The sequence below is a fragment of the Hippoglossus hippoglossus genome, chromosome 9, assembly GCF_009819705.1.
Source record: "Hippoglossus hippoglossus isolate fHipHip1 chromosome 9, fHipHip1.pri, whole genome shotgun sequence".
Taxonomy (NCBI): domain Eukaryota; kingdom Metazoa; phylum Chordata; class Actinopteri; order Pleuronectiformes; family Pleuronectidae; genus Hippoglossus; species Hippoglossus hippoglossus.
This window is the reverse complement of record NC_047159.1, coordinates 17,470,749-17,490,724: the sequence shown is the minus strand read 5'-3', so window position 1 is coordinate 17,490,724 and position 19,976 is coordinate 17,470,749. Positions and strand designations below refer to the sequence as shown.

At 40.4% G+C, this 19,976-nt stretch overlaps 1 protein-coding gene across 4 annotated transcripts; it reads right to left on the bottom strand.

Moving 5' to 3' along the window:
* Window positions 1–246: 246 nt before the first annotated feature.
* kif2a (kinesin family member 2A) lies at window positions 247–18,036 on the bottom strand. 4 transcript variants are annotated; one of them, XM_034594684.1, is made up of 22 exons: window positions 17,820–18,032; window positions 12,625–12,719; window positions 11,528–11,650; window positions 10,389–10,443; window positions 9,796–9,912; window positions 9,601–9,645; window positions 7,370–7,470; window positions 7,135–7,230; window positions 6,989–7,043; window positions 6,734–6,896; window positions 6,441–6,531; window positions 6,236–6,299; window positions 6,049–6,140; window positions 5,407–5,549; window positions 5,029–5,233; window positions 4,808–4,918; window positions 4,649–4,716; window positions 4,250–4,375; window positions 2,678–2,825; window positions 2,361–2,462; window positions 1,264–1,399; window positions 247–1,172 (listed from the first exon to the last, which is right to left on the bottom strand). In XM_034594684.1, the coding sequence occupies exons 1-22, from the start codon at window positions 17,878–17,880 to the stop codon at window positions 1,087–1,089; spliced, it is 2,283 nt and encodes a 760-aa protein (XP_034450575.1). In that variant the 5' UTR covers window positions 17,881–18,032; the 3' UTR covers window positions 247–1,086. The 4 variants fall into 4 exon arrangements, with proteins under 4 accessions (XP_034450575.1, XP_034450577.1, XP_034450576.1 ...); XM_034594686.1 differs by lacking the exon at window positions 4,250–4,375; XM_034594685.1 differs by lacking the exon at window positions 9,601–9,645.
* Between the last annotated feature and the right edge of the window lie 1,940 nt (window positions 18,037–19,976).

The following is a 19,976-nucleotide window of genomic DNA, read 5'->3' as shown; positions in this document are numbered from 1 at the left end:
ACTGGGCCTTCTTCATTTCTACGTGGTTAATTCGGCATGACGTAATTCACCGTGTTATTGAGTGTAGAGACAAAACAAAGTTTTGTGAGAAGTTAGTTAATTTCTTGCATTAGTTATTTGCCGGGTTATCTTGCTTCAAATAAGTTTTATGAACTTCGACTGCAGGAACACTGTGACTCGCATCTTTAAACATGGCCGCTGAAGTAGTCAGTATTGAGATTTGTATAATTAACTGACCAAAAAGCCTTTAAAATGAAAGACAGGAATCTTTTATTACTTCATCCAGCATTACATCCGGTGCAAACACTGAGCAACATCACCAATGTTATGCCTCTATACATTTATTAATAGCAGGTTTTTCTAGTTTAGTTTTATAACAAAGTGTTAAACAGGGGTGGAAAACATGTTTTACATTAAGTAAGAATATTTTAGGTCAGTTACCACATAGAATGCAATGGCACAAACTGAAGCGTACTACATGTAAAAAAAACCTCAGGGACACAAGGAAGGAAACACAAATAGGAAGAAGCCCGACACTGCAGAAGGGAGGAAATGAAAGAAGAGATCGCTTATGAGATATGTCTTTACAACTGAGGAGTCAAAGCATGAAATCTTAGGACAGTGGTGTACAAACGCTATCACTGAGTGCACATGCAGACATGTCAGCCAGGGACAACCACTAATTAAATACTGGTTCACTGCAGTAAACCTTAAAAACACGATTGATGGAGATCTCTTCTTTAGCCATGTCAAAAAAGATTCTGTTCAAAGAAAGTACAAAGAAGTATAAAAGAAAATAATTTAAGAAGGAGAGGAAACTAAAACATTCTTCATGAAAAAAAATCTACTAAAAGAAGGAAAAACTATTTTCCTTCCCGAGTTTTCTTACAAGACCATATTGAGTGAGGAGCCAGTTCTGTTAGAGGAGAGGGATCATGACAAATAAGATTCCTTGAGCCTGTTGATACATCAGACAGTCCTTTTTTTAATGTTGTTTCACGGCTGCTCTTGACAGCCCGAGTTGTGCCAAACATCTAGTGGTTACGTTTCTGAATGTGCCACTTAAATCTCTTTGGCCTCCAGTCACTAAAGAGCACGTGGCCTCTTGGGATTGATCTGCTTACTGGCCTGCTCCTCCTCCTGGAGAGTAGAGCGGAATGACTTCACTTTATCTGTCGAAGAGAGGAAGAGACATCATTGTAAAACAGAAGTGATTCGTGTTTGTGGGTCGTAATCGAAATGGTGTCTCGACTGGACTCATACCTCGGAGCTCGATGAGGATTTCTATTTTCTGGTCTAGGATCTGCTCCAGCTGAGTGGCGTACGACTCAACGTCATAATCCACCTCCTCTGTCATCTCCAGCAGCTCCTTCTCATTCTCCAGCCACCGGATCGACTCCTGCTCACAGAGAAAGGTGCTTCATTAGTTAATGAAATCCAACCAGCAACACAGAAGAACAACTTCTTAACTAGCACAGCCTTTACAAATGATACCAGTGTGAGCTGATTGAGAGAGAACATGAAAACTACAATGCCTTTGTTACACACAGTTTCTAAAATAATGAGCAATATCCTGCATGTATTAATACTAATGGTAAGACATGGCTGTGTTAGTCCAGCTTTATTTGCATACCTAAAAGCAGATGGGATATACTGTCTTCATATATGGACATAAAAAGTCATAAAGAGGCGAGCTGTAGTATTTAGGGCGTCTTCACACATAAAAGCTTTATATCTTAATTACATGTTTACCTTAATGATTGGATAAGTTTTAGTCTCCCAGAGTAATTTAGGGAGCAGACTAAAGACTTTTATCAAAATGTGGTTAGTCTTGTCATCCTCACCTACGTGGGCTGCGTCTACCCATACCTGGTATTGACTGGTTTTTAGATGGGCGTGCATCTGACATCTGTGTGTTGTCAATTCAGACATTGTGTTCTGTACGTTTTTGAATGAAGGGCATTAAAATTTTGTCTTTCTGTTTGAATGGAGAAAATTAATGACCTGCTTCAAATTAATGACCTGCTTCATCATCATGGTTCCACTACCCGCAAAATGAGCGTCCATGTCGTTCGCACATGATATTCCACTTCTATTGTTTAATGCTGTCGCAACTTCCTGCAATTGGTGCGAAAGTTCAAACTATCAAATAAAATGTTTTCACTTTGCAAACGAACCGCACCATGGTTTTGTTTTATCAGGACCAAGACCACCTCGGGCCAAATCTGTTGTCTGTTGGTTCAGACCATGGTCCTGGGCACCTTTCACATCTGGTGTTTTAGTTAAAAAGTGGAAAAGTTCACACCGTACAAGGTAGGTGTGAAAGCGGCCTCAGTGTAAGTTTTCTTCAGTGCTCTTACCTGGAAAACAGCTCGGTGGTCCTCGAGGACCTGATCCTCCATCTCCACTACCTGAGACACGGCCTCATGGAAGGTAAATAGCTGGGGAGACACCTCCTCCTCCTGGAAAACATTTACAGGAGTTCACATGACTTCACTATCAACAAAAACTGAACATCCGACAAACACATCTGGATTCCAGTGCACATTACTGACAATGTCAATTCCGATTCTCAATTGTCCATGAATTACTTATTTAGAATTTGCTGTATACTAATATGTGATATGATGTTTCATATAACTTGATATAAGATTAGATCCATACCCGTAATACTTACATTCTGCTCACAGAGCAGTTTGAGGTCGTCTCTCTGTGGCGAGATACTCAGCCACTGCTCATCTAAAAGATCCAGCTGATTGACAGCATGGATGTTGGGTCGACCACCCTCCATCACTTGGTTGGTGTCCACAGTCAGCTCCTTGACTCTGCAGAGAAAAGACAATGAGCTGGTCAGGCAGAGTCTCCCGCGGCGCAGACCCACTCTGAGCGTGGCTGCCGTTTGATCTGGAGGTGCGGCGTTAACGGTCGGGTCAAAAGCGTTCACGAATAGCACAGGATGACAGCATCATGACAGCAGTGAGATCATGCATGGGGAGAGATGACTGTTGGTCCTGTAAATGTTTATATAATTTCTTTGTCCACACACTGTGGGAAGATTGTCTGGTTCACCTGTACAATACAATTCAATCCAATACATGCCACCTAAAGACTGAGCTCATGTTTAATGAGGCCTCACCCAGCTAATAAGATATTAGCACCTTGGACCTGACCTGCAAGTACAGTGGTAATTAATCAGGACCATGTGAGAGGGATTACCCGCTTAGCATTTGACCCAAAAGCTCATGCTTGATACTTTTACTTAATGGCTTCACAGTTTTCTATTTCATTCTTCCTGAGCATCAGAGGGAGTGTTCACTGAACGACTATGTGCATGCATAGGTGGAATATTTATAAAAACAAAGTGACGTGTGACCCCAGATGATCCCAGGCCAGGTATCAGTGTGCCCTTATCTTCTTGCTTGCGCAGGTTACCGGCTGTAGAACCATTTCATTGAATCATATCAGTTTGCAAACTGCTTGCTGCCTGTAGCCTTATGACCACATTGGTCAGAGTTGCAGATTATTTTACCTCCAGAGGCTGCGACAAGCTTTCCCTCTCCCTGGGGAGAACGGAGGAGAGAGCAGTGGAAACGCTGAGGATATTAGTAACTATGTTACTTTGTAAAACATTATTTTTTCAGTTAGCTCAAGCTCCCGAGGTAACACTGACAGGAGCGTGTTCTGGCCGGGGTCATCTGGTGGTGTTACCTTGCTGAGATAAATATTCAACCTAAGCAAGCATGAGAAGAAAGATATTCAGTGTTGAACTTTGCCTCTGAACGTCATCAAGGAATCATAAAACTGTGGCTACATCCATAAGCTCACAAAGTCCAGTTTTGAACTATAATGTATATATTCACAGATGTCCCGACCAATCAGGCCTCACCACTGATGATGTCACACGGAACAAATAAAGGACACACCCACATTGACATATGGTTGTGTTGTTCTTCAGGAGTCAGTGAAAAAACAGTTATGTCCACAGCTTATTTAAGATTTTAAAAAAGACACAAATGAAAGCAAAGGAGAAGGATGAAAAATGTCACATCATGCAAAGGAAGGATGAGACGACAGTGGAGGTTTTCCACAGTGAACTGCTGATGAAGTGAATGAAAGCAGCGAAAATTAGATCATGGACGTGTATCATATTGATAAAATCTGAAGGGAGCGCATGCTTTGTGTGTGTGTGTGTGTGTGTGTGTGTGTGTGTGTGTGTGTGTTTTGTGCTGTTCTTTGGGGAGCTCTTGACCTGCTGGGAGAGGTAGCAGCAAAGTCATCGTACTCAAAGGTATTGGTGGGCGAGAGGTCAGAGCGGCTCCCCTGGCCGCCCTGGGAGAAGGGGATGTCCGACGGACTAATCCCAAACTCCTTCACTCTACACAACGGCACCAGCCCACAGACGAGCAGAAGGCGGGAGAGAAGAGAGGGAAACAAAGCAGGAAAAAGAGAAGTGAGAGGGGACACGAGAGTTAGAACTACTGAGGGTAGGTAGAGGAACTCAGTTACATTTGTACAGCTAATTTTAATCTACACAAAAACCACTGGGGATTATAGCAGAATTATAAAAGCTCTAATTTCATAATTTCCATCGGTTTCTGTGGCAAAGAGGCACTGTTGAAATCACTGTGGTACATCAACATATTCCCACCTGTTGGCGTAGCGTAGTGTGTTGAGTGTATTTTCACAGGATGTCATACCAGGAGAGATTGTTGCAATCTGTGGAGATAAAGAGAGAGTATCATTAAGATGAATGTCATGTATGGCAGAGGTGAGACAACACGTTATTTATAAAAACAAGAGAACTGACCATGCATGTGCGTGAATTTTCCCCAATGAAGGAGTCTCTAAGGACCTGGGTCAGCTTACTGGCTCTAAATGGAGTGTGGGGCTTGTTGCGGCCAAGAGCCCTGATGCACTCCTGAATCATGAAGAAAGGGAGTGTTTTAAAAAAGCAATTGAGTGATTATGAAATAAAGTGAAACGCTCAAGTCTCTACAAAGAGAGCTACTCCCCTCCCCGCCTACAGACCTTCAGCGCCAGCAGGCTTTTGTTAATCTCAGCTCCCTCCAGCCGCGTCTGGCGGTCGGCACTCGACGTGTCAGCGCCCCTCTCGTTTCCTGCGAGGTCGATGAGGGAGAACTTGCCATGCATCTTGCCCTTCCTCCGAAGAATTATCTGGAATACGGCGTGGCTGCGAGATGAGTGAGCGTTGGCTGACGTCTGCCCTGATGTTCTAGGAGAGAGAGCAATCAGACATAAAGATGAACAAAAGGCAAACAAGGGTGCAGAGAAAAGTGCAGCAGCCAGAAAAATATGATCATAATAATATTTAGTGAAAAATAACAAATTCAGAGTCGTGACATTGCACCACTAACAACTAGATTGCCTGAGTTTCTGTTTTCATACCTGCAGCTGTTTCCCACTTCTATCAGTTTCAGGACGTCCTCTGTGCACCTCACGTCCTTCTCCTGAAGCCCCAAAACCTGCACCTGCTGTTTCCCATCCTCCAGCACCCTCAGCTTAGTTTTACGATTCAGCAGGTCAAACACCTAAAGGTACACACAGCAAAACAACAAAAACTAATGATTACATAAAGTGCTGTGGCGATTATCTGATATTGACTATAATTTTAAATTATATCTTGTTAATATTAAGCACATGATAATGTTGTGTAAATCCAGTGCCTCCTAAATCTTTTCAGTTTTTTCCATGTGTGATGCAGTAACTATCTGATTGACACCCCAACATGGTGAGTATTATTTATTACGGTAGAATTAATAGTTACAACTAAGTAGTGAGCAAAACTCATCTCTCTCTCTGTTAGAGCGGCAGAGGAGCGATTTGGAAATAAATCGATAATAAATAAATAAATACATTTCAATTTTAAATATTACCAATATGAATAATTCCAAAATATTGAATACATTAGTAGTACAGTTATTATTGTATTAAATCTATGATCGGTCTAACCGCCAGTGATCCTATTTTTACTTTATAGTATTTCGATATTTAATTTGTGAGCAGAATTAAATCATAATAATCACTTGCCTTTCCACTGTAGATTTCAAAGAAGGTCGCATACACTTGTAGATCTAATTTCTTGTAGTTGGGTTTCTTCAACATGAGAAATACATCCCGAGCTGCAAGAAAAGAGATGACAGATCGAAACATTTAACCTAAATTACATCATCAGAACACAAAAAATTACTTGAGAAAACATGGTTCACGGACTTACCAGCTAACGCATAAATTCCTTTGGAGCAGTCTTGGTTCTTCCCAGAGAAATCTCCACCCATCGTCTAAAATACAGAACACAGAGAAAATAAGTGAGGTGATATTTTGAAATTATAAATAAAATTCCTCCAAACTCTCATAGGAAAATTTAGGTTTCATCTGTTTTAAGAAATGTGTTTTTTGGCTTTTCCTTGAATGTAACCCACGTGTGTTTTTCCGCTGCCCGTCTGTCCGTAGGCGAAGCAAGTGGCCATGCCTCTCTCAAAGATGGTCTCCACTAGAGGTCTGGCAGTGAACCTGCAGTGAAACACAGAGCACACATCCATTCACTACTCCTCCTGCCAAAGATATAACATCGAACCATTTTACACACAAACACGAGACATGTTAGTCATTAAATCAGTTCTTTAAAAACAATGCATTATCCTCATCACACTGACTACTCGAGTGCACATGAAATGGCTTGTTCTCATGAAATGGCGCGTTTGTCGTTACAAACCTGTAAACCATCTCGTTGGTGGTGCTGTCATCAAAAGCGTAGTCAAAGCGGAATGTCTGGTTTTCCAAGTAGCGAGTCAGGTCCACTTTTTGTTTAGGTTCATGCACCATCACCACATCCTTACTGGGGATGGTGATCACATCCAAATCCTTCATGGACAATTCTGCAAAACAGCAAAAAAAAAGACTTAATAATACTTTTATTTTTTATAAAATATGGCGTGTAACAGTTGCTCACAAAGATAAAAGACTTTACCTTTTTTGTTGAGTGGACGTTTCCTCACACAAACACATATTCTGTGCTCTTCAATCTGGTGAAACAGAGAAGGACTTTTTAATTATTTGTGACTGAGGGCTAACATGCAACAACCAAGAAAGAAAAAAAAGAAACAGTCTACTCACCAAATCTGATGTGGTCAGTGGCCGGTAGTCTAGACTGGCTCGGAAATCTCGGATCATGTACATGATCTCATAGTTAGGAATCGTCGTATCCACCTCCTGAAACAAAAATGACAAGAGGGAGATGTACTGATCAGAAAATCATCTAATGTCTTTCAGGATATCATCTCAGTACCATGACTGATTGATGATCAAGATTAATTAAATAAATTCAGAAAGTTGAATGGTATTGTTGTACCTGAGCTCTCTTCTCCCTGAGCTCCTGTTGCTGAAGCCGACGCCTCTCTCTCTTCTCCTGCAGTTTCTCCACCTCTTTCACACAGTTCGACTTCCTCCTCGCTGCCATAAAGACAAGAGAGACTGTAACTCTGCTCCCTTTCACTGCCAATATGCCATCAGCTTCTCTTTCAAGATATGTCTCTTCCTCTCTCATGCCTCTTCCAATCCATTTCTTCTTTTTCCTCGATCTGCATACTTGACTTGAGCAGCATCTTTCTCTCACTGCATCTTTCCTTTCTCTCAGGCGGCCTTCGCTCAAACAGAAGGGGGAAACCTTGGCCTATTTCCAACTAAAGTAGAACAGTGATAGTATTCAAGCACAGACCAGGATGCAGTGTCTTGCACACAGTGGCCCCAGTATAACAGTAGCTGTTTTCTCTACATAACAAACAAAAGGCCTTTACAATGTGTTCAAACCATGCAGAGCGCATGTTGTTTTGCTCTCTCTCTTCATTCATCACTTCTATTTATTTAGGCTACACGATATATATCTCAATATTTTGAAATCTCCTCTAAATCACTGTACAAATGTTAAATTCATAAAAGTCCACAGGAAGTGTCTAAGCTAGCGGACGTTAGCATTTCCGACGGTCCCTGAATACACCTTGTTGGAAGATAACAGCGGACATTTTGTCTTAAAACACGGTGTAAATGACCTTGTTTGAAGCTCAAAGAGAATTACATTACAAATTCTAATTCACATGACAATTTATACTCGATGGTCATGATAGTCATTTTATACATCACACGTGGTACAAACCGGGATACATCGAGTATATTCGATATATCGCCCACTCCTAAGCCAAGCCATCTTTATTATACTGCAACAAACCTGCAAAGCTGACAGCAGACAAGACTCGTTTGTCATCCATCACCGGGACAATAAACAGACAAGTTTGTGAAAAGCTCTATTTTAAATGAAGTTTAGAAAATTGTTCAATCAGCCATCAACGGTTGATGGCTGATTGAACAATTTTCAACCAGAGGATTATTTCAAATTTCCCAGCACAGAACACCCAGAGATTAGTATTAATTCAGGTCAGTGACCACCTCAATAAGAAAACACAAGTTAGCAAACGTGTGAGTAAGCCCTCTCTGACTCCTTAAGGGGATAGTTCACCGAAAAATTAAATGTGTTTGAGTCCACAAAAAACTTTTTGAGTTTCATGGGTAAACTTTCTTGCAACCAAATCCGATACAATTAAAGTAACCAGCAACTTATACTTCAGACGTAATAAAACAGCAAAATCATAACATGCCTCCATACAACTACACCATGTGGCTACGTTCACTAGCTTAGCCACTTCCAGGTGACTTTTAGGCCTAAAATAACAAAAATAGTTTTTTCTGTTGTTTTATTATGTCTGAAGTATAAGTCGCCAGTTACTTCGATTATATTGGATTCTGCTGCAACAAAGTTTACCCCTGAAACTCCTGAAGTGTTTGTGGACTCAAACACTTCCCCCACTTTCATTATTCGGTGAACTATCCCTTCAAGAGTTCATAACGATCAGTGTCATCTGATAAATCATGGCAGCCCAGCTTCCCTCTGCAAAGGCAGACCAAAGCCTGCTGGCACCAGTCACTGAGAGCCTAGACTACCAGAGCAGAGGGATTAATAATTTGCTCTAATCTGGGAGGAGTAGATGAGCTGGGTCAGCACTGGGACACAGCTCTACAACAGGGTGGCAGCACGTCACTACTTAAGGGTTATTAAGTTATAGAGGCAGGCGGAGGGGCAGCTGAGGGGATGAGGAGGGGGGACATGGTGTTTCCCTCCTTCTCTTCTTAGTTCATCAAATGACAGTGAGCATGTGGAAGGAATGGAGGACAAAGAAAAAGGTCATTGTTGCCATCTGAGCCTGGAGGAGCATCGCAGAGTGCCACAGGCTTTTCCACATGTGCTTGTGTGACTCAGCAGAAATCAGACTGATAAGAGACAGCACAGTCAAACAGCAGCACAAACCTTTTTTTTTTTTTTACTCCTCGTCTAATACCCAGAAAGCCTGTCTGCTGGATGGATTTGTTGTGCTACTCCACCACCACACCACAGCTCTGAATAGTATCTGGCAGACATTTTCGGTGTACAATCTTCTCTTAAGGACTAAATGACTCTCAGATTCTATTGGGTACTCTATTAGAATCACCATGAAGCACTTAGGGCAGGGGAAACATGCAGGTGATACATACAAAGCTGTCCAGACTCCTTTCTGGATATCAGGTGATGTGAGGACTCTGTGATAAACATGTAGTCAACAAAAACACGAGACATTAAAAAAGTGATGTTTGTTTCTGCAGGTGGCCTAGAGTCAAATGATCCAATCCTTCATAAAAAAAAAAAAAAAAAAAAATATTTAAAAAAAACTATTGTTTTGAGGATGTTACCATTCTGTAGTTGCTGTTGAGTCTGAGCTTGATTGGGCAGCACAGGCTGCTGTGATGGAGGCGGTGGCGCTGGCTCTGGTTGCTGAGGCTGCTGGGGTCTTGCCCGGGTCGGAATCACTGAAAACCGAAAACCACAAAGATTAAGAACAAGCCTGTTTGACTCATATGCTCCTAAAACAACACTTACAACAACTTAAAATGTTTTTGTCCACAGTTGACTCTGTAAAAGCTATTTGGGGCAGATTGGACAATGTGCAGTGAAGTTGAAAAAAACATCCTGTTTCAAAGCTAATCAGTAGGTGGCGCTATGACCCTGAATTAGTTTTGACATATGGAGCTGTTAAGGCCGGGACTCTGATCATAGGTGATGATTTTGTTACCGATAGGACAATGCACAGTCGAGTTACAACAACTTCATTTTCACGCTGGTCAGTAGGTGGCTCTATGACCCTGAGTTAATTTTGAAATATGGAGCTGTTCAGGCCTGGACTCTGATCATAGGTGCTGATTGGACAATGCAAAGGGGAGAAAAAAAATACTTATATATATTATTATTTATGAGTAATATCATGAGAATAATTTAACAAACAAACCTCTATTATCCTTGGACGGAGTGTCATTCTTATTTGGTGCTATCGTCCGACGGTTCTGCAGGAGAAAACCAAAGCCACAGTAAGATATTGTAGGACAAGAGGTTTAGGGAAAAGTTATTCCTAATTTCACTGTTACACAGTTCATTCCTGCCCAGGACCTGAAGGAGGAAACATTCCTTTTCTTATGTGCCTCTGTTATGTAGAGATACAGAAATAGACAAACCCTGAGAATCAGATTAGTGCAGAGTACAGAGACCTCTTCCATTGATACTAATGCATGTAAAGACAAAGCTCATGCATGAATCCTAAAGTATCTTTTACAAAAGTCATAAGAGTAGCACACATACATATAGAGTATATAAACTACCAGGCTAAAGGTTTAGAGGGTTATTTAAATGCACATTAGTTAATGTATGTTTCTGAGATTAGGGCAAAGAAAATGTGAGATTTATAAAAAAAACAAGCAATAATGGAATCTTTTTGTTGAAGTCTTCTTCTTCTTTGTTCGGTTTATTTGCGAGTGACAACCAATGTCTTCTTTGTTTGTTTTTTGTTGAATTAAATTTAATAAAACTTCATAGTTCAAAATTCATCCCAGAGGTCTCACAAATTCAATGCACTTGCAAGTTGCTTTGCTTTTTTTGCTTTTTTGCCTAGCCCCACTTTTGGCCAATTAAACTCGACATTAGTAAAATAACCGATTTAATTGATACTTAAACCACATAATTTAATTTTACATGACCTCACAGTTTTGACTTTAAATGCTCTATGTTGAAAACATAAGAAAATAATACAATACCACAGGTTGAATCATGACTGCAATATTTAACGAAACAATCACTGTGATTACGTGGTAATATGCAGTTGCTCTAATCTACTGTGTACTTCACACAGTGTACAGAACAGGACCAATTAGCTGGTTACCTTGAAGGATCCAGGTTCTATATTAAGGTCTAACTGCAGCCACATAACTACCCGAGTAAGCCTGAGCACTTTAGATGCCCTCTTGCTTTCATGTGGAGCCAGATACTCAAATCAAAAAGAAAAAGAGTTACGGTCTTATTTAAACAATATAAAAATCATATTTTGCACGGATTTGTTACCGTTGCTGACAGATAAAGTGGGGCATTGGTACTCACCTTTGCAATTTTGTTGATCTTCAGACATGTGGGTGTTGGTGGGGGTGGAGTCTCTGGACTAGGGGCAATCTCCTCATCGGGAGCCACATCTAGGTTAAGTGCAAATATACTCTCCAAGTCAATCTGTCCAGAAACAGAGAGGCATTGATGTTAAAGTCATCTGATTACATGTACGCTAATGAATGTAACAACAAAATGTATTACCAACAGTTTCAATATAGAAACACTTTCGGCCAACTCTAGGTAGTGAATAACCCTAAACTGAACATTTCAGAAGTGCACATAGTTCCCTTCTGCCAAGTGATATGTAAACAAAGGCTTTAAGTAGGATCACAGCTTATGCAGTAACCTGTGATTTGTGTTTTATATTTGTGATTAATTCACAATATCGGTCATTATTTGTAGAGAATTTTTTTATTTTATTTGCTGATTATCCTCAAAGAAGCTGAATTATATGTATATACCAGTTTTAAAAGTGTACACATTTAAAAACAGGGGTGATCAGTTTTAACAGGAGCTGCAGTTTTGAATTGCGGAGGAACGTTTGCCTTTAAACTAGTAGAGGGACAGACTGTAGCAGAGGTTAAAACTTAAGTCATTGTAACATTAGTTGGACAATCACAATAAAATAACTTTAATATGGACTGGACAAAATACAATATTATCCACAGATAAGCACATTAGTAGTTCATGAGCGTGTATTACTGGTTAGACCTTTAAAAGCCCCCCTTTGAGACTAAAAGGGTCTTTGATACCAAAAAGTGTAAAATAATGTAATACTTTTGCATTCAAGCTTTTGTAGCCTAAATATTGATAATAAATTAACAACCATATCAATATCTAATGTTAACATTACAAGATACTGATTTTACTGAATATTTATTTCACTGTTCGAAAGACTGGAACAACAGAACATAACCTATAACAACTTCATAATAGACGGTCAATTGACGTCTGGTGGGACTGTCATACAGGCAAACTGGTTGTGTAATAGTTGCAGCTACTGAATATCTCTGGATGCATTATTCATTGCTTTGGACAATAAAGGAACCGGCTGCTGCTACTGCTGTTTTGAGTGATCGTGAATGGTGGCTTACTTCTTTCCCTTTTGTGTCTCCATTTTCTATCCACTCCACTGTGACGCTCTCGTTGTCCTCATTCAGCGAGGTCACCATCGCCTGATGTATACGTCCTGTGGAAGTATCATAGAGAGGAGACGCAAACATTAGATTGGCAGAATAACTTGAAAGCAATGAAGGTAGTTCTTACTAAAACCCATCCCGCTCTCTTTAAGGGTGCCAGCAAGTTTATAAAATAGCTGCAGGGATTGCCACAAGATGTAAGCTTTTGGATGTCAAGTTGAACAAAGGGTAACAATATTTTTAACAGTTTATGGGTAAGGAAATAATGGTCCTGTAGTATTTGCATTCTCAAGTTTGACTAATAACAAGGATAATTTTATATAAACAAAAACAGGTATCAGTTTTAAATGAGAGAAAGACAATATGCTAAGGTTAGTTTTAAGTTTTAGTTCTGACCGTGGTCTTTGATAATGACCTGTTGGAGAAAATCAATGATAACGGAGACAAGCACAGCTGCTGCTTCTTCAGTGTGCTTCTGTCTGCCTCCCTGTCTGCAGTGTAATAACACCAGCTGTAAAGAACATCCTCAGCCCTCCCATCTTTGTCTATGAGGATCTGACTGTGAGCTGTAAATTCCCAGCACAATCCAGGGAAACACCATGTTCCTGTATCCATTATTCATTGACACAGAGGGAGCAAAGATGCTTTCAGTGTTCGCGACTGCTTAACATTTGACTGATTTACCTTACAGTGGTTTTACACTGGCAAAATGCAGCAAAGAAAATCTAGCGTCTTAAAACAGGGGGAGCTGGGAAAAAAAAATACATTTTGACTTAAGAGTGTAGACCTATCTCATTCTGAATAATAGATTTCTATCAGCTGAAGATGCAAATTAATATCGGCTCAAAAGCATTCTCATCAGTATTTCAACAGTATCATGCCAGAGATTTCCATAAATGCTGGCTGTCAGCCCGATGGCCAGACATCAAAAATTGAAACGTCCCGTTCCCTTGATTAAAATGTGGGTTTTCACTGGGTTTGAACATTTTGGATCATTTAAGTACACAAGTCCACAAAATAACATAGGTGTAGTCGTTTTTAGACATTTTAATGAAGAATTGTTACATTTACTTTAAAGGGCTATTTAACCTATGGGTGACATATCCAAAAGGTGTTGTGCAACTTGACATCAACTGTCTCAGTCTCTTACTCTAGTGATGGGATGAACAGCATTCTTCCACTAGATTATCCATTCTTTGGTGCAAGGTGTGGAGAGCACCAGTCTAAACTATTTGATAGGTGCTGATGTTGGATGGAGATCTAATGGCTGTGAGTGTGGAGCCTTAATCATTTGTTTCATAACATTTTCATACTTAATCATAATTTTGCCCTATATGAAGAGACCTGCATTTATTATGTTTCCCCAGCCATTTATAAAAAAAAATCTATGATTTGTCACATGTCTAACTGTGCCTGTAACTTTTAGTGTACTTCAGTAACTACTGTGCTGACATCTGCAAGGTCTGGGCTGTAAAAAGTCAGCTATAAATGATACCAGTTCAAATCTGAATTTCAAACCGTGATCAACTAGGTTGCAGACAAACCCACTGGAACAACAGGCGTGTGGCTCTTGGTGTCACATCTCTACTTAAGGAGCACTGAAAGCACGTCATGCTGCAATAGACACTGCAACACTCAAGAGGATTTACAAGGCCCACTAAATCACTACTGCTTCCTGTTAAAAGTTATCTGCTAGCAATACAAAAAATGGTACGTGTGGCTAACTTAGTTTATGTCAATGTTTCAGTTTGCTCCCACATCCTGCCTGTGGGTTCATAGAGACTGGACTGCTCTGATCAGAAATAGAGTTACAGCAGCTCAGTGAGAATTTCTTCCATTACACTTACAGTATGTGGAAAACTGTCCTTGTTCCACATTTTCAGGAAAAGTGAAGATAATTTAAAAATACAATTTGAAGCAAGTCCAAACCTCAAGTATACAAATTGTAGTTTTGTCCAATCTATGGAAAGGATAGATGACAGAGGGATCAAATTACAACAGTGAACCAGCAGCTAGACACAAATAAATGTTACATGAGGCTCAGTTAATCTTCCCAACTCTGCTGACTTAGCAAGATGTCTGTCGTTATCAACCAGCACAAAGTGGCCTCCTGTTTGTGTAGAACTTCTTCTCTGCTATAAATAGAAACCAGCGTGTCATGACATAATGACCTCAATAATGGGCCTGAATACAAATCATGGTTGACATCTAGTCAAATACTGAACTAAACATCACCAGGTTTACAAGGTAGCTGTGTGTCGAAGTATGCAAATATGAATACACAACCTGAAAATGAAGACCAAAACCGCAACAACAGATAAACAACAATTGGCTTGTAACACACCTTTCTAATCTGTTGCTGCCAGAGGCCCCAAGAGATGAAGCCAAAGAAGCAAGATCTTCATCACCACTAAAACATTGTTTTACTGCAAGAGCAACATACTGCCTCCACACAGGGTGTAATACCGTGACAATGCTAAACTTAAGATTATTTTTGATGATTGATTAAAGGTTGAATATCATTTTTCTTCAAGCGACTACATTCGTCATATAAAATTTATTAAATAATGACAATTATTAGTCCAAAATCAAACTATAGATACAATGCATATTTAGTAAAAACAGATTTACCTAAAAGGCAGAGGAATTGTTGATTGTAACCAATGTGATTTTTCAAAAAAATCTGCATTTTGTCAAATAATTAATGATCCCATCATTAAACATTTCAGCAAACAAGATCCAAATGAGCTGAAATATTTAGTCACATATGCTGGTGTGTCTGACAGCAGATGATTTGCTGATATCCTGTAAGTGAATTCACTGTCCCTCTGTGTCCCACTTTTATACTAAAACCTGGCTGATTGGGTACGCTGACACCTCCCAGGAGCTGAAGGGGCTAAAAAGGGGCGCTTCAAGCTCTGTTAAGCCGGAGGAACAAACAAAGCCCCCAAAGCATCAGTTTCCCTACAAAAGTTAAGGGACCCATAAATGTCACAGATGCACCCACAGATGCACATAGCAGGTGGGTGGCCCATGCCTCTCTAGTACGCGAATATAAAAGGAACTAGTATATTTCACATAAAAATGTAGGCTCAATAACAACATTTTAGAGATGAAACAGGGAATCTATTATCACATTTAAAAAGTGGATAAACACTCCATTGCGATGAGGACTAAGCAGTGACTGCAGGTTAGCTATTGGACAGTAAAAGATTATTCTCTTTGAGATCTTGCTCTCATCAGGACTGACTGGGAAAGGGGGGGGGGGATGCAGAGGGAGCGAGAGTGAGTCCTGGCAGAATCAAGTGAGCTGCCTACAACAGATGGGGTGGTGGCTAATAGTCTGAATCTGGCTTGAATCTGATCATCACCCCCCCCCCCCCCCCCCCCCCACCCACACACACACACACCCAGAGTGAGGGCAATCCCTGCTCTGGATGCAACACCAGACAGCAGGGAATCAGACAGACAGGACCACTTCCCTCCCTGGGCTTGCTGAGCATTTCCTTCACATCAACCCCCCCCCACCCCCCCTGGTCTCCGGATTTGGGATGATGGCATTAGGAACAGAATGAACATCAACCAGTGCAATATTTAAAAAATACACTTAAAATGCTTTTTAAACTGTTTACTTTGAAGTACGTTGTTGAATCAAGTATTCGACTATGTCAAAATACTCTCACTAGGTGTAGCCTGATTCAGGAAGGCCCGGCAGGAATGACGTAAGCTTCTCAGTCATCTTTTGGCTGCCCTGCCCTCAAGCAATGCTCATTGACGACACAGGACTAGTAGAATAAAGCAGACATTCACACAAGTGTCATATACAAACAGCTAGCTCTCCCTTTCTGGGCCTACTCCTCAGTTTACCCTTCAAATAAAGTGAAACTCCAGTGTGTTTACGGTCATACCAGTTTCTTCTTGGGGATAGTTAAACTACAGTATGGAGTACCTCTGTAGAAATCCCAGAGCTGCCATGGTCACTTCATACACCTTTTATGGCTTTTTGTCATACTTATCTTGGTATGGGATTACATTATGGAAAATTACTTTTCATTTATTAAAAAGGGGCGACCTTGTCCAAGAAAGGTTATACGGTCAATAAATAGTATCATCAGTCATTATCTAGAAAACCAATGTAACTAATAACTTGGGGATAGTACAGTGCATGATCCAGTAACTACATCACCTTTGACACTCACAGTAAAGATGGTAGAACTGGGTTCAGGTTGAATGCCCATTTTAAATTAAATTAGCTGGAAATTCTCCTACAACTGGGGTCTTATATTCCCCATCTTTGTTATCTGATGTTTTTCATGATTCTTGTAACTGTGTCCTTGCTGTGTTAAGTTTTTTTTTATCAACTCTTCGTGGTGTGTATGGTTGTGAATGTTTCCTGTTCCCAGGTCTCTCATGAAAAAAAATAGATCGCAAATCTCAATGATATCTGAATGAATAAAATGAAATAAAATTATACAAAAAATACGTCTGTCTGTGGTGTTGCCACAGGATGTTAACAGGACGTTTAATGACGTGTCTTCCATAACAACTAACCTTCGTTTAGTTAGCTCAATTTATGGATTAAATAGGGTGAAATATAATGTCAAACAGCAAACTTCCTGGGTCGGGGTCTGGTTTCAGTCCAGCGTTGTTAAGCTTCAGTATATAATAAAGCCGGTTGGTAACATTAGCTAGCGTTAGCTATTAAGCTAATCACAACGAAGGTTGCTCTCCATCGAAGCAGCTGACGTTAAGCTAACTTGCTTAGCAATTGCGCTAGCTTTGCTAATGTGAAATCTCGATCACTTGTTAGAATACATAATTTGTGTGGCGTTGTACGAGGCTGGCGACGTTTTCAGTTTAGCTTAGTTGATTTCTCATTGCCCGCGTTTGCTCTTACGATTTGAATTAAGAGCTAACGGCTAATGTGTGTTGAATTCGCATTGCAGCTAGCTAACAAAGATAGAGGCTCATTCAAAGGCTCTGGCCATGTTGAAGCCCTCCGCCCTGACAGCCTCTCCGAGCGGGTAACGTGAGCGCCACCCTCCGCAGTGAGGAGCGGCGGTTGCTGTATTGAACAGCACCGCAGCAACAAAGATCCCCGGACAACTTGCTCAGTGCGACGGGGACAGAATCGACAGGATGAAACTTACCATCACTGCGCTTTATCTCCACATAAGTGCCGACCACAATCTTCCCAAAAGCCGACGCCATTCTACATTACTTAAACAAATACCAGGAACAGGAGCGACGACTTATTACGAGCCGGGGAGACGCAGCTTCTTGTGTTTAGCAGTGTTTGGTTGGGGAGGAAGATGAAAGGCAGCAGAAAGGAGCTAGCATTACGTGGCTAACCAGAATAGCTTAGCGTTTCCGGTCCTGCCTTCAGTTTTCAAAATAAAATCCAGAAAGAAAAAAAAAATCATCCTTGCGTGAATAAAAATATCAGATAACTCGTCACACTTACAATCTCCAAAATAGTTGAATATTGCAATTGATATGGTATTGTATCAATTGAATGCAGATAGTTATATATAACCTAATGACATACATGGAATCCAGTTAGTTGGTGGAAACAGACAATAATAATGTTGGCCCTATGCATTTTAACATCTTTGAAGGGACATAGCATCTGCAAACCATGGTGAATTAATTAATCAACTAATTGATTTTTAATATGGATGATGCCAGTGATGGGGTGTGAGTGCATTTACTCAGTTGTATACATTTAAGGTTCAGTGTGCAAGATTTAGGTTAAGGGATCAAAATTGAAATTTTGATCCCTTAAATTGAATATAAAATAACTCTAGTGATGATTTCACTAGAGTGCAATCATCTAAATTGTACGAATTATTGTTTTCTTCCCCTTAGAATGGGACCTTGATATTTTAATACTGTATATGTACATCAGGAGCGGGTCCTCTCCACAGAGGCTGCCATGTTTTTTACAGTAGTCCAAACTGCACAAATCAAACGCCTTTTGAGTTTTTATGACAACTGAAGGCTACCACAGGTTCTCTTTCATGTTTGGAAGGGGAGGGTGAGGTGAGGGGGATTCAGCTGCAACATGCAACTTTACCCTTAGATGTCACTCAATTCTACACAATGAACATTTAAGAGGTAATCACTCACTGTTTTGCACCAGCAGGTGGCACCAAAGCTCTAATAGTCCACAAATGACACATGCCAAGGCCCAAAAAGAGCTTTCTCCTCTTTGTGTTGTGCATTTGCGTGTTAGAGAGAGAGAGAGAGAGAGAGAGAGAGAGAGAGAGAGAGAGAGAGAGGGACATATGACAGCATTGACAAAATATGAAAGACATTTAATAATGGCATTTCATCCTGTAATGATTATCCAAATAAACTGTTCCAAATAATTATATACTATCACTATCCTGTCACTAACAATTGTATTGTTGACCTTTAGACCACTGCATTACTGTCCATTGCACAGATGTCCCATTGCACATATTTCTATTTTTTTCTTACGTCGATATATAGATTTTGTATTTTGTATTTTTACTTTTATTGTATTTTATTTTAAAAATCTTAAAGCACGGTACTTGTAGCGGAAGGCTAAGTAACAATTTCATGTACAGGACTGTATATGACAAATAAAACACTTTGAACCTTGAACTTTGAGATGGCTCAACTGAAGCTCCATTTTGCTACCTCAGGGACACTAGTGCCCAGTCTCCTTTGTTTCAGCAGTCAGAGAGTGGGCCTCACCAGCAGGATGTAATGCATGTGGGAAGCATGTGAGAGTTTACAAGGTTATCTAGTGTTCCTTGGATTCTTCTTTTTTTGGCTCATTGGTCAATGTAACTGTCTGAGCCAGTTACATTGTGCTCGACCAGAAATGGAATGTCTGGACTGTTTATTTTCTTATTTTGCTGTTTTAATGTTAAGTCTTTCTTAAAATTCGGCCTCTGGTGTTTCCTTGTTGGTGCTTATGTTTCTTGGGGAATTTTTGCCTCTTTTCCGGGGGGCTTCTTTGGTTTTAGCTGACGGGTGGATAGTTACATAGTTAAATGTCCAACAGAGCTGGCTGGGAGCCCATCGCTGGGCAGCTTGGGCTGGGGAGGCCACTTGGAGTACAAGATAAGCAAGTACAAGCAGGGTCAGCTGTCAATTTCCTAGAGATTGTTCCTCACTTCCTGTTTTACCTCTTAGTGCTCTGTTAGGCCCTGACCAAAAATGGAATAAGTTGGGATGGGAGCTTGGTATGTTTCATGGTTTATGGTGTGTTTCTGTCATGAGAGCTAGATCTTAAACTTAATTTATTTCCTATATTTTAAATAAAAGACATATCA